Source organism: Castanea sativa, chromosome 7 (genome assembly GCF_040712315.1).
Source record: "Castanea sativa cultivar Marrone di Chiusa Pesio chromosome 7, ASM4071231v1".
Classification (NCBI taxonomy): Eukaryota; Viridiplantae; Streptophyta; class Magnoliopsida; order Fagales; family Fagaceae; genus Castanea; species Castanea sativa.
In genome coordinates this window covers 4,159,256-4,174,084 of record NC_134019.1, presented here as the reverse complement: position 1 = coordinate 4,174,084, position 14,829 = coordinate 4,159,256, and the positions used below count along the sequence as shown (strand labels likewise).

At 34.0% G+C, this 14,829-nt stretch overlaps 2 protein-coding genes across 2 annotated transcripts; both read right to left on the bottom strand.

The window, feature by feature from the left end:
* Positions 1–657: 657 nt before the first annotated feature.
* On the bottom strand, positions 658–912 carry LOC142642217 (polcalcin Ole e 3). Its single transcript, XM_075816556.1, has one exon. It carries the CDS (start codon positions 910–912, stop codon positions 658–660), a length of 255 nt encoding a protein of 84 aa, XP_075672671.1.
* A 3,100-nt stretch (positions 913–4,012) lies between these two features.
* On the bottom strand, positions 4,013–12,691 carry LOC142644752 (putative fructokinase-6, chloroplastic). The gene is made up of 7 exons (XM_075819325.1): positions 12,201–12,691; positions 9,830–10,038; positions 8,836–9,048; positions 8,158–8,355; positions 7,889–8,026; positions 6,915–7,031; positions 4,013–4,354 (listed from the first exon to the last, which is right to left on the bottom strand). Exons 1-7 carry the CDS (start codon positions 12,346–12,348, stop codon positions 4,220–4,222), a joined length of 1,158 nt encoding a protein of 385 aa, XP_075675440.1. The 5' UTR covers positions 12,349–12,691; the 3' UTR covers positions 4,013–4,219.
* Between the last annotated feature and the right edge of the window lie 2,138 nt (positions 12,692–14,829).

Genomic DNA, 14,829 nt, shown 5'->3' with positions numbered 1-14,829 from the left:
AGACTTAATCTGCAAGCCTGAAACTTGCAAAGGCATTGGAAAATGGAACATGAAAAGGGTTTTGTACTTTCTAGATAATCGAAATATGATAATATTCATTATTTGGTAACAGAGAGGAATCATTCAGAAGCACAATATGCTGTCATTTTCGCAAACAATGGCTAGCATCAAGTCAACTGTAAATAAACAAAACAAAAAATAAAACAATTACGTCTTACGCATGGAAGGCAAATGCATTAGATCATGCATGACTAATTTGAAGTATAAAGACAAAGATAAGATGAGGATACACTGATGAAGTAGGACGAGAGTCACGAGACTTTAAGCAAAAGAAAAAGATCAGTCTTGCACAGGAGTCCACAAGTAGTTTTCTATTATGTCCTTTTGTTTGACGTACATGCACACAATTTATAGCACATTTCCATGTAGTGTAGCTTACCAAGGAAAGAAAAAAGTCTACTTGGGCCAAGGAACCACTTGTTTAAGAAAAAGAATACTGTGTTTATATTTGAATCAGTAGGTTCAAACAGTTCAACTATAAAAACAATTCTATCTTGATAAACATCCAAATAGCCTCCTTATGGCTCTCGTGGTGTCATGCAAATGAATAACATATAGAATATATGGGAGAAAAAAAAAAATATGAAAAGAGATACATTAAAATATCTTAGCAACATCCTTCATTAAGCCACTGTTTGCAGATGCAAATTCAGTGAACTCTTGGAATGAAATGAACCCATCACCATCAGTATCAATCTCGGCCATCATACGTTTCACCTCCTCGGATGTGACTGAGCCAAGTGTTTTGAGGGCATCCCCGAGCTCCGTTGAAGAGATTTTGCCATCGCCATTGGCATCAAAGCTCTTGAAAATGCGTTCATGTTCAGCCTTGACCTGTGCATTATCAGCCATTGTGTGTTGTTGTTGTGATAGTTTTCTAAATTTGCTTTTTTTTGGTGGGGGGGGGGGGGGGGGGGTGTTTGGTTTACAATTGAATGTGTGAGAGTAGAGTTTGGAGCATTAAGTCTTTGGATTTTAAAGAGATTTTTTTTCCAAAGGGTAAGGTAGTCCATGAAGCTAGGGGATTTAGCGTAAGGATTGGATCACCTAAAGAATGTAACTTCCTAAGTTCCAACGGTTGCCAAATTAAGGTAAAAAGAAACAACGAGATTATATCAGTCATACGATGAATGGTGGGAGATATGGAATGGAAGGAATGACTTGGATTATGTTCTTTTCAGATTAGGATGCAGAAACAAAATCATCATCCATTATTAATTTATTATTATTTAGGGTTAATTACATAAAATCACCAGCAATTTATATCATATTTCATACTAAATTTTAAGCATTTAATTTGTCATTTAAAGTTTTAAATTTATGAATTTTGTTCATCGCGGTTATTCATTTCCTTTATTATGGACAGTAACAAAATAGAGAAAATTGGGACATCATTGAATTAATGATCTATTTTACTTTGACAGCTATTGAACAGAGATGGTAGAGAGAGAATGCTTCACTTAAAATCTAAAATAAGAAAGTGATTGACAAAAAATTGAAATTGGTTGCTTAGGTGAAATACAAGTTTTAGTAACAACTTTTTCATTTTCTTTGTTTAATGACGCAATTTTCGCTAAGATTGAGTCTTTTAATTGGAAAAATGAAAAAAGAAGAAGGAAATAGGATTTGAACTTTGGGTTGTCTTACATAATTTTCCATTATATTCATTACACGTGGTAGTAGGAGTGTAGGACCATACATTAATTTTCATAAATTGGCTCCACTTTACATCGATTTTGGGGAGGAATATAATTTTATTTCTAAGACATTTAATGCTTTTTACAATTTGTTAAGGTAGGAATATCATTTTTGTAAGTGCACAATTGCACCTAGACCCAAGAACAGTTATGGGTTCAGGCCCAATGAGCCTTAAACAATATGAATTTGTAGAGTGTGGGCTTGAAACCCAGGTTAGAAGTATGTAAGGATTAAATGACAAGCCAAAAAACTAGTAATACTTGAAAACAACAATGAACGTTATGAATCAACCTCCTCGGACGTAAGCCAAGGGTTGTTCTTATATTATCTCTTTCTTTTTGTTTCTGTTTCTTTTTTGATTACAAAAGAGTCCGTCCCTCTTTCTGTTCCAGGTCCTTCTTTAAATACTTCTCTTCTTAATACTTTATACACGTGTTGCCCCAACTCCTCCCTTAGCCTAGATATTTCTTTTCTTAGTGCCTTTGAACAGTAACTAGAAGTTTCCATTCCACTATTTAAGTGTCACTTCCCCATTAATGCGGCCAGGGTGGTTGGTGCAGGGCCTTTAATGTGGAGGTAGCAGCCTTTATCTTTGATATTTCTCCAACATCGGTGCTTATAGGACATTCAAGAGTTCACTCCCTCTAACCATTGGTCTTGACCATGTCCTTCCCTAACCTTTACCATGAAGTCTCGGGTTCTTCGGTGTCAGTCCGAGGGGAAAAACATCCTCGGCTGGATCCTCGGCGTATGGGCCGACCCGAAGTACTAACAAGCCCTAAACTCAAGAGCAGGTCGGCCTTCCTTAGCAAGACCCAACGGCCCATATTCCTATCAAGATCTTTTTACTCCCCACAATTTTCATGTGCAGGAATTATTGATATCTCTTTTATTATTGATTTCTAGACACCAATCATATGTTATTTCAGTAATTATAAAAATTAAAAAGAAATTGTCACTAAATTTATTGTTTTATTTAAGAGGAGAGGCCAACCCCATTTGGGTTGTACTAAATTTATGTGGGCTCCAGTTAGCTCAGCTAGTAAAGTATTTGATGGTTGAATAAGAGATTTGAGATTCAATTCTTGTCTAAACAAAAATCTGACTGTGACTTGGTCCGATCATAAAAGAGCTATTATCAAGAATGGACGCCATAAGTTGAAACTCTAAAAAAAAAAAAAAATCATATGCATACTTGGGCGAGCTCAATCTGATTTTCACTATAAAATGTTAGATATATCAATATGAAAGAAAAGTGTTGCTGCTGTTTTCAGGTTTGAGTCTGCTTCCGCCAAGAGGGTGAGAAGTTTGGGTTTGATAGAAAATTGCTGGTTTTACCTAACACTTTTTTAGTCCCAAGGCCCAAAAATTGGTTTTATCCTCTTCTGAGTTAAAAGGAAGGCCTGAATTTATTGATGTGAAGACTATCATAGTTTGGTGTGCTATAAAAGACCTCGTAAAATTAAAATAGGCCCACTCATTGTATTTGTCATAGTAATTTTTACCACCACCATGACACAACACGATTTACTATTGTGTATTTCTAGTTCCACCGTTTTTCTAGAGATAACCTACTAGTATAAAACAGGATGACACAACACGAGTCACTGTTGTATATCTCTAGTTATACCGTTTTTCTAGAGATAACCTACTAGTGTAAAATAAGATAAGATCCACTCTTATTGAATCCTCTAATTTTTGAGTAGTTGAGTAGTTATAAGACATGGCATTTAAAAATGAAATAATTGACACATGTTGCACTAAAAATGATAGTGAATTGGAGGTGATACTTTCCCATGTAAAACATTGTCAATGTTCATGAGCATTTTTTGATAACATAAGGGTTAAAAAGACCCAAGTGCCCCAAATCTCTGATGTTAGGGAAGGTAGTTGCTGCACTGCATATGACACTTTGGTTGGAAAGAGTTACATCACATGCCGTGTCAATATTTATAATGCATTTACAGACCAGTGCCACCATTCTTCCCAGGAATCATGACTGTCCTTGTGAAGGAAATTGCCTACTTAAGTGAAAATGACATCATTAAACATTTATACTAGACTATTTTGTTAATGTGTTGAACATAGCCAACTGGATCCCCCCGCCCTGGAGGTCACTTTGGACGTACGCATACCTAACCGTGTAAAAAACCTGGTCAAGCATATAATGCAAGTCATTCAACAACTTGTGAAAATGTTCATCAAGTTCAATTCAGTGAAAATAAAGAAGATGAACGGGCAGCATGGATGCGTGTTTTACCAGAAATCACAAACACACCAACCATATTATTTGTATTTTGAAGTCTCTTATACAAGATCTATGAATCTGCTCAATAAAAATAATTTCAGATGTTACACTTAACTCATCTCTTCTGAAATTTTGCTTTATTCTGTACTATCATCATCATCTTCCAACAAATAGCCACACAAGAAGGTACTTAACAGATGTTGGAATGTAAATCTATTTTACAGACTGAAGCATAGCATCCAGCACAGCTTCTCTAGTTGGCAAAGCTGGTATTGCACCTCTCTCCGTCACAGTCAATGCACCACAAACATTGGCAAACTTGAGAGCATCTCTCAGTAAGTCCTCTTTCTGCAATTCAAAACCACATACATCAATTTATTTCGGTGGCATATAAAAATGCATCATTGTTAAAGGAGATCCTAGTTATGCAAATTTACCAAGACTATTAGCCAATGCGACAAATTAGGGACTCAAACTTGTTCATGGTAAGAATTAGAATATGAGAATCGAGTAAGATAATATTGCAAACAATGTTAAAGAAAGAACTTGTAGGTTAAGAAGCAAGCAAAGCACACTAATTTTTTACAATAAATAATTAAAATTGGAAAAAAGACATCATCATTGGTGTCTGAAGATTATTCAAATAATTCAACAAAAACACCAAATAACTCTCAATATGGAATTTATCCTATTGATGCGGTATTCATGCCAATTTCACCATAATGCAAGAGTTACTTATGATATAAGGTATCTGGTGAATGATGAACACCCATGGGCTAGTGAGTGATGCACGTGGGTTAAAAGATGCCTTCTAAAGAGTAACAAAATCATAAAGATGTTGTACTAGTGTACCAAAAATGAAATCTTTGCATGCATTTCAAAATTACCATTGAGAAGTTGGTCAGTACAGATAAAGTCAGCAATGTTAGTAATGGAAATGGAAATGAGTGTGTGCAGAACTGCAGATTGAAATTTACTCAAGTTTTTACAACTGATCACTGCAGCGTGACACAACTTTGAGCCTAATGCTGCTTTTATAGAATGTGTATCAGAGTCTAAGGTTCAATTTCCGTAAAATCAGAGAGTGCAGTTAAGAGAGATCATTTGCCTGAGGTAAATTGGCATAAACTCATTGTCCGCAGCTCCATACTCGGGTATGATTTTTGTTTAGAAACTAGATATCTATGAACCTCCAACTTAAAATTTGCTAATAAAAAAACTAACTGGTTCTTGCAAAAGCTACCATTTGTTTCTTAGGCGACTCTGTAGAAAGCATATACTATTTGTGTTCTCCAGCAATTTCACCGATGCAATTGGAAGAGGTTAACGAATAGCAGTGGTATCAATAAGCAGCCGCAGTCTGAAACTGAAAAGTCCATCAGTTGAACTGCTAGTCTAGAGCGGCTTATTATTTAAGCGGTTGCTTTGGCTGCAGCTGAGCACCATATTTGCCAGGAAAGAAATAGGAAATCTTACAAGGACAGACTTCTTGTTCTGATATATGCTTAGTGGTTGATGTAAATTTTTTTCATGTAGAGTTAAAACTGAAGATTTAGAGCTTTTAAGGAGATCAAAAAAAAAAAGAATAAAAAGAAATTCTTACACGGACAGCCTTTTCGTTCTTATATATGCTTGGTGGCTGATGTGAATTTTTTCATGTAGAGCTGGACTTGAAAATTTGGAGTTTTTTAGGCATCATTAGCAATCAGTTCTGATGTCGGGATTGCAGGGGTTTATGTTTCTCTGTTTAGTAAAGACACAAGATCCCCAGAGAAACTTTTCCCTAAAATAGGGTACTGAGCAGTAGTACTATTTAGAGCATGCTTAATTATTCCAGAAACAGGATAATTTGAAACCTTCATCATGTCAATCTACATGAAATATACGTTAAATATATCTGCCATCTTATACATAACATATATCAGGAGCAGCATTTAGTTGGTAGGGCTTTTGCTTTTGCACATGTTTGCAATTATTTACGTTTCGGGAGGAGGGGGGGAAGAGAGTGTTGCAAAGGCCATTAATCAGGGTTTGCTGATCCAAGACTGCAGCTATGAGCGAGGGTACCGTACTTAACAACTACGTGGAGGTTGTAATCTCTATGGTAACATAAATGTGATTACAATAATATTTACACCACACAGTACTATATTATCATAAAAATATTATTAGTTTATAGCCCTCCGCTGCTATAATTGATTTATATAACCTTTCCAAAGTAAATTATTACTAAGTATAAATTCTGATTAAAGTTTACACTTGGTATAACTTTTTTTAATATTACACCACTTAATAAATTATAAATTATTATTGCATGAATTTTTTGATAAATCCACCATTATATTGCATTTGTCTCCTTACAACTCCATTCTTGCAAAATATCTAGATTATTAGAAGATCAATAGCTATCTCATTTATAAAATACTTGAATTTCAAGTTTTTCATAAGTTAAATTACTAATTTCGTCCCTCAACTATAATTATGTCAATTTGATCTCTCAATTATTAATTTTTTTAATTTAGTCCCTCAGTTTTTAAAATCAAGTCGAGGGACTAAATTGACACAATTAATAACCTTTTCCAATAGTTGGAATACTCAAATGTAATTTAACCTTTTTTGTATTTGAAATTATACACAAAATAATATCATATTGATGAAATTTGCCGTCTGTGTTTAGAACAAAGAGAGTGAATCTAATAGTGGAATTTTAAAAATATTAATCCAATAAAAAGTTTTTAAGTACTCAGTGCATATGGCTTCCGTTTCTACAAGGTCTGCAAGAGGTTATTATGTGATAGAAATATACAAATCATTTCAAAACCAAAATAGTTATTCCAGATATACATAAAGATAATGAAGTACTGACTTGAAGGAAGCATATTAGGCATCTGTATCTGAAAAGCAGTACCTGAAGCAAAGAGAGATCAAGAGATAATTGGGATAGCGTTCCAGCAACAAAGGCATCCCCAGCACCAGTGGTGTCCACTGCATCTACCTTCAAACCCTTAACTCTCCCGCTGAAGTTCTGAAGAGAAATATACATCATGCAATTTCAAATTCACAATTATTAGAAAACTTAATAACTACTATCATGATTATTGTAAAAAAAAAATAATACAAAGAATTGCAAACATTAGATTTGCACATAATAAGACCACTTATATATTGATTTATGGCAGCACTTCATCAATATATAACTTCTCCAGGGTTTTCTAAGCTACCATACGTTTCTTGCTAGAGAAGACCCTATGGAGTATGGGAAAATGGAATGCCGTATGAACAAACTCAAACTCATAGAAGTTGATCCTTTGTCTTTTTACCCATCATATAAGACTTTTGCAAATTAAATATAGGGTAAATCTTCACATTTTTAATGATTTGACTACTACTTGAGATTAGAATACGGATAATAGTTGGCAGATGACAACAAATCCTGCACACTGACCATTACCAAGGTAATATTCTAATCATCTCTGCCAATGAAAACTAATACATCTCTTTAATCCATAGTCCAGCAAGTCCCAGGTCTCATTATTCAGAGAAGAACACACACACACACCCATGACATGATACTGTCTTCCCATTTTCCTCCAAGGTTCATGCAAATTCGATCTAGGATAATAAAGCACTGTCTATCCTCCAAATTGTTGATCTAGTGAGTTATTTTTTATGAAGATATCTTGATTAACTTTCCTCTATTGAGCTTCAATGCATCTTCACTTTCAAAGGAGCTAGAGTTAAAGCAGTAGCAAGTAAAACCACATTACTTATTACATACACACACATTTGGAGAGAGAGAGAGAGAGAGAGAGATCCATGCATTGACAAAAAGAAAATATCCTCTCTTGTAGCAAAACAAAAAAGAATTTTGGCAAAGCTTACCTTCGTGTAGTACCTGCAACCATCTGGGCCCTCTGTGACAAGGAGTAATTTAAGATTTGGATGGAACAATTTACGAACAACAGCATCATCATATGGATCTTCCCCTTGCGTTAGAAAAGAAATTTCTTCCTCACTCACCTGAATTCATTGAAATAATCAGAGATGTCAATCTTTGCATTGCCTTGTAACTCAGCCTTCTAGAAAAGGGACAAGAAAAATCAATTGTGAATCCCAAAACACATAATCTGCATTTCTAAAAGGATGGATACCTTGATAATATCTGCCATCTCCCATATACTCAAAATCCCTTCCCTGGCACTTTCTGCAGAAGACCATAATGGAAGCCTCAGGTTTGGATCATATGAAAGAACTGCACCAGAATCCTTTGCAGCTTTTGCGGCAGCAATGTGGGCTGACTTGCATGGTTCAGTTATAAGACTAATAGAACCATAATGGAAAATTTTTGCCTGCCACAGGATAGGGGGTTAGTAAGCAGGAAAACCCAATGAGTCGAATACAAAAAAATGGCAAACACTTTGGAAACAATTTTAGATTCATGTAATGAGGACAAAAATATAGACCCGGGTGTCAATGTTGAGCACAGAAAAGTGGCACATGACATGGTGGCCCCGTATGGAAACAAACCCCTTTTTTATATATTTATTTATTTATAATTTTTATTACCAAGAGGATGTCTATATATACATGTTTCCAGAAATGACATAATAAGAATTTTAAAATTGGAGGGTCCTCATTACATTATGTGGATTGCTTGTAAGTGAAATAAGTTAGTTTAAGTGTAACCAATAGCATTCTTGAATCTAACAACTTATCATATGAGATATAATCTATAACCTTTTGCTTAAGAGATATATGTTGCAAACTTTCTTTCTATCAACTCTCATATATTTATAATGTTTTGTTTTACAATAGAAAATCTAACTTACCTTCCTAATTAAATCAAAATCAAGTTCAGCCTCTCGTAGCAACATATCAGCACTAGGGTTACGAAAAAACATGAACTCACGTTCCCCATTGCTCCTAAGTGTAACAAATGCTAAAGCAGTTCGTGCACCAGGATCAAAACGCATCCCTTCAATATTCACACTATTCTGCTTTAATATATCTGCAAGCATGTACCCAAATTCATCTTCACCAACCTGTTCACATTGCATAAAAAATTAAGGTTACAAGATAATATCGATGATAAATTGATTTGTTTTTCAAATAACTTTTCCAAAAGTATATAAGAAACAGGTTTGGATGCATCAATTTCAACAAGTGCAAAGTACATGAGCATTTGATGGTCCAGTTTTCTAATTTCACTCTATTGAGGAACAAGAAATTTCCCGATCACCAACTTGGACAGTTCCCTAATATTTTGATTTCTGATTTAACTGATCAATCCCATGGCCAATTTCCTAAAATCCTGCTCTATGGATGAGCAAGACATTCAGGGACTACATTACTGTGGTTGGTGAGATTTTTTTTTTTTTTCCCTGTACACCAAATCATAACCAAAACCCCCCTCTCCCAAAAAGAAAAAGAAAAAAAGAAAACCCGTGTGCTTGAAACATAATCTCATGAGCCACCCACGAGTACAATACAACAAAATCATTGGAAACAGAGACCTTATGTTTAGTTGGTAGAAAAAATTTATTAAAGAAGGCAGACCGAAAATTTCAGAAATGGTCATGGGCTGGACATTAATGATAAAGTTGCTACTTTAGGCATAAAAACTCCAGTGTTAGATAGGATTTTCTTCAAACTACCACATTCAGACATATACAGTGGAGACCGAGAAAAGGGAAGAGACTATGGGGAAGCTGATTTCAAGTAAAAAGGCTACATAATCACTTGAGCATTTGATTATTTCTGCTCTCTTATACCTTACAAACCATGAAAACCAAAAACATGTAGACACAATATTAAAAAATATACCTTCCCTATAAAAGCTGATGAGCCACCAAGACGAGCTATTCCAACAGCAACATTAGCAGGTGCACCTCCGGCAGCCTTTTTAAATGCAGGTGCTTCAGCCAATGAAAGCCCACTAATAGTTGGGACAAAATCAATCAGCAATTCCCCAAAACAAACCACTAGGGAGGATTCCTTGGTTTCAGGTACCCCATCACCTGGAAATGCTTTGCCTAAAACACATAAAAGTTAACAACAGAGAAGTTCAGTTTGCATGGGGAAAAAAAGGAGTGCACATAGAACTAGATGATTAAAACAGTCAGTTTATAACAGTTTTGATTCTATCTGGCCTACCCCTTTGGCCATGCCTTATTGGCTACATAAAAGATTTAAATAAAGAGATTGAAATGGGTGACTTATCAAAAAAAAAAAGGAAAAAAAGATAGAAATGGGCGACACATACAACTAACTCTTTATGAATTAATTTGTTTACCATGGGCACAGTGACTTTAATATATCAAAATATAACCCAAAAACCTCATATAACTATTGATTATATTAACATGTATGGGCATGCTTGAAATATTATATCAGTCATATAAAATAGCTAAGGACTAAATAAATGCTGTGAGATAAAAGCGTATCCCCTCCTTTTCTCTACTTGCCATCAGTATGGATCATGGTTCAGTAGCAAATATTCAAGTGAGAACTTTGAAGGCCAAAGAGGGGGAAGGATTTATGTGAATGGCAATTGCCCATTGGTTTTTTTTTTACAAGCCATGTTGTTTGAACTTTTAAGTTACAGAATATAAGTAATCTTATAGAATTAATAGGATCCAGGATATGCAGGACAAAGGCAATCTATGTTCCTCCAGCAAGAACTTCTTAGAAACTTGGCATTGAAGCTCATCTAAATGAGCAACATAAACAGAATAAGCGAGAACAGATCAACTTAGATGAACTTTCTAAAAATTTTAATCTATTTTTTGACATAATAGTAATTGCACATGCTCATATTCAGGGAAAACAATATAAAATAAGAAGAAGGATGATGGAATTTGGAATAATGAGACTTCAGTTTCAAAAAACAAACCCAATGCTGAATTTTTAAACCTATTAAGTCCAAGTTATTTTCAGAAATAAACTAATCAGACCACATTTCTTTAACATTCAACAGTGAACCATGAACTTTTATCCTCTCTACAGAGTTGGTCAGTCAGTCCATACATTCCGAATTAAGTTCTCAACTGTTAGACATTGATAACCATGCATTTTGTTGTCATTAGTTTTCTACTTCAAAATCTTCTAATGCAGCTTCTCTTTTGTTTAGAAAGTGGACGGGATGACGATAATTATATGCTAACTAGAAATCCTCATAAAATGTTGATGTTCTCAAGTTTTCTCCCCTTTGTCATCTAAAATTCATAAATAGGTGGAGTCTACGTTTCTCTATTCCTTTCCCCATAAATAGGTGTATTAGATGCTCCCCCAGCCACATCTCCATCTACTTTCACCCAGCTTGGTTCATTCAAAATCAAAGAATATCAGTCCTAGAATTGCACAAGAAGTTCTGATTAAATATCCATTAAACAAGGGGCAGTTGCAATAACCATATCACCGTTTCTTCATATTCAGCCTCTTTACCTTCTCCCATCTTAAAGATTGTCCTTTAGTTATTCAATGCACTTATTACATTACATTTACATTTATAAAAGCAAAACATGTGTTGTGATAGTGAAAATTCCGATACTAATTAGTTGTGAAAAACATACAAAACAATAAAGGCAACACAAAGTTCAACGTGGTTTGACAAACTCTATGCCTACATCAATGAACAATGCAAACAAAAATCCATTATCAATAATGGGAACTTTAACTACACACAAACCTCATAAACATAAAATAACCCAAATCCCCAATATACCCACACTAACTCTCATACTCACACATTACACAAAAATTAGGTAACTCTCTAACTACACAAAGTTTTGTCTTCTACCTCTCTCACACACAACAAAGCTACACTACCACTCTATTTACAGGAACTAGAGCACCTCTATACTTCTTAATTTATTCACCTCCTTATTATTCTTCTAGCCAATGTGAGATTCCAAAACCAACTAGGAACCTGTAATCTATTTCCCTCATGTGCTGCTGGACTAAAGAACATGTGTATAAATTCTTCTTCTTCTTTCTTAAAAAAAAAAAAAAAATCCCCATTTAGACTTATTGTTCATAAGCAATGTAAATATTAAGATCAGCCATGAAATTGCCAATCCAAATACACAGACCAAAACACACATACACAAAACCGAGCAAACTAAAACAACCCTCTAGTCTTTTGTAACTATAAAGAGAAAAAAGAAAGTTCTACCCAAAAAAGAAAAAAGGGTACCTTTCAAATTCACTCGAGAAATTGGAGCCAACGGTTGACATGAAAAGCCAGAAGCTTTGACAGTCCGTTGACTGAAAAATCTGACTCCATTGTGGGGGCCAGAGGCCACAGTATTGCTAAAGCAGAAAACACTTAAATGAAGAGCCATCAAACAAGCAAAAGTTTAGTCAGAATAATCTTGATTCCTCAAAAGCACTTCTGGGCATGAGAATAATTGGTTGAAGAAGAAAAAAAAAAAAACACAAAAATTTAACAAGCACTTAAGTGGGATCAGCGTTTGACTATATGATAATATTGAGTTTTTAGTATAGACAAGGCGATGAAATTGATGGGTTATGAAGGAAGATTCGGATAAAGGGTTTGTGCCAAGAGATTTGGCATTGGAATTGCCGAGAAATTGAAGGAAGATTGGCTTTTGTTTTTGTCGTAGGTTGTGAAGAACAGAACAGCAAACAGTGTTGGACACTTGGACTGGATAACTGATCCTGCGTACAATACTTTATACGGGACAAAGCTAAAGTGGGAGAATAATAAAAGCAGTTTATTGTCTCTCTCACTTACTATTTTCTTAATGCTTTTTTGGACCGTTAACTGGGTTAGCTCTTGCCATGTGGACTTTTTGATGAATAGTTAAACTATGCCAAAAACTTTTTCAAGAATATTTATAGATGGAAAATGCTAAAACACTTGAATATTTAGATTGATGTAATAGACTGATTATAAATATGATTAATGAGTTTTAACCAGCTCATAACTGAATAATTAAATGGAGAAAGTTTAGTTACAAAATTAGTTGTAATCTAACACTACAACATTACTTAATAAAATACGCATTACTACCTATTTTGAAAGTCTAACTATTGAATTGTAGTTTTTTATGTTCTTAATACATATGTCAAAATTTTTATTAATTGGATATTATTTACTATATAATCTATAAGCTTATATTTTATGTATAATTTTCAATGGTGGATTTGTCAAAATTCACCTCCAATAAAAAAAATATTGAGTAAGGTTGTAACCTAAGATTACAACAAATTTTGTAGTTAAATTTTGTCTTAATAAATATGATTAATGGGTTTCAACCAGCTTATAACTGAATATTTAAATAAACAAAGTTTAACTACAAAATTAGTTGTAGTCTAACGCTGTAACTTTACTCAATAAAATAATTATTATTATATATTTTGAAAGTCTAACAGTTGAATTACATGTTCTTTATATTTTTAATACACATCAAATTTTGTATTAATTGGATATTATTTACTATATTTACATTTGTCTGTATCTCTCTTCTTATTATTGCTCTCACATTGTCTAAGTTTTAGGCATTTTGATTTGGTCATTGAATTACCATGCAAAGGCATGTTAGAGACCTTGCTTTAACATTTGTCTGCCTCTCTCTCCTTTCCACTACTCATATTTTTTTGCCTCTCTCTCCTTTCTGCCTTCCTTGCTCTCTCAATTCTCTGCTTCTCTCTCTTTTTCTACTTCTTGCTGCCCCTAGCTCTAATGTGCGCTCGGTTCCAAGCTTTGAAATAGTATGTATGTGTTTCACTATACAGTGATTACAAGAATGGAAATTGAATCATCAGATGCCGAGCCAAGTGAAATGAAAATTATGTGCAAAATTTTTCTAGTAATTGGCATTCATAAAACTCATGGTATTTGCCTATTAGCCATCAAACATATAATAATCATTTAAAAGTTCAAACACATGAAACTTTTAACTTTTGTAAATGAAAACATGAATGGAGACAATATTCAAACTCAATACCGCGTGCTATGATATCTTGATAAATTATCAATTGTTCTAAAAATTTAAATTATTAAAAAATGTTGAATTTAATCATTTAATTGATATTTTAACGGGTATGTTTATTTCCATATATTAATTTAGCTTGGAATTTTAGTACATTTCTTATTCTTGAATGGTTAAGAAAATTTCATGTTTTGGTCCCCTTAGGAAAAATTCCTAAGTTCCATCGATGGATTTAATCGTGATGATTGTGATCCATGGAAAAATTGCAATGCAAACAAGAACCACTTCTTTGCACAAAAGTAAAACCAAATACTTTAGTACTATTTATTGCATAATATGTTTAATTGAACTACACTTTACTCCCAACATTTTCCTTCACACTGTTTAAAGAAGAAAGAACCAAAAGAGATTATGCAACGATAAATAACATAAAACCAAATTAGAATGATTAATTAAAAAGTCCCTACATAAGTAAAGACATGCAGCATCAAGTATAGAAAAACTAATACAAATGTTTGTTGCATTTATAATATTATCAGAAGCATTGTGAATAACCAGCATTAATTTTCAGTGAATATTCCACAATTTTATCATATGAAATAATTTTAGTTGAATATGTTTGATGGATGAGTCACATGAGAATTTGAAGAGCAAGGATGCCCTGAAAATTCTGTAGATGGAAGCAAATACATATCCCAAAATCAGAATAAGAACGTTTCAGCAGGACTAATGCTAATGTAAGCAATATCATCATTGTAAAAATGCACGTATATATTCAGATTCATGTAAGGAAGAGCAAAAGTTACACAAACTCTAGTATTTTTACATGAGTGTATCACACAATGAATAAAAGGAAAAGTAAGCCAG

What these genes read in the sequence shown, in the direction of transcription:
- LOC142642217 (XM_075816556.1), bottom strand. Translation starts at nt 912, where the DNA reads ATGGCTGATAATGCACAGGTCAAGGCTGAACATGAACGCATTTTCAAG.
- LOC142644752 (XM_075819325.1), bottom strand. Translation starts at nt 12,348, where the DNA reads ATGGCTCTTCATTTAAGTGTTTTCTGCTTTAGCAATACTGTGGCCTCT. An exon ending in CATCAGCTTTTATAGGGAAG is followed by an intron (nt 9,049 to 9,829) that starts GTATATTTTTTA and finishes CAATGTGAACAG; the next exon opens with GTTGGTGAAGATGAATTTGG. An exon ending in ATTTTGATTTAATTAGGAAG is followed by an intron (nt 8,356 to 8,835) that starts GTAAGTTAGATT and finishes ATCCTGTGGCAG; the next exon opens with GCAAAAATTTTCCATTATGG.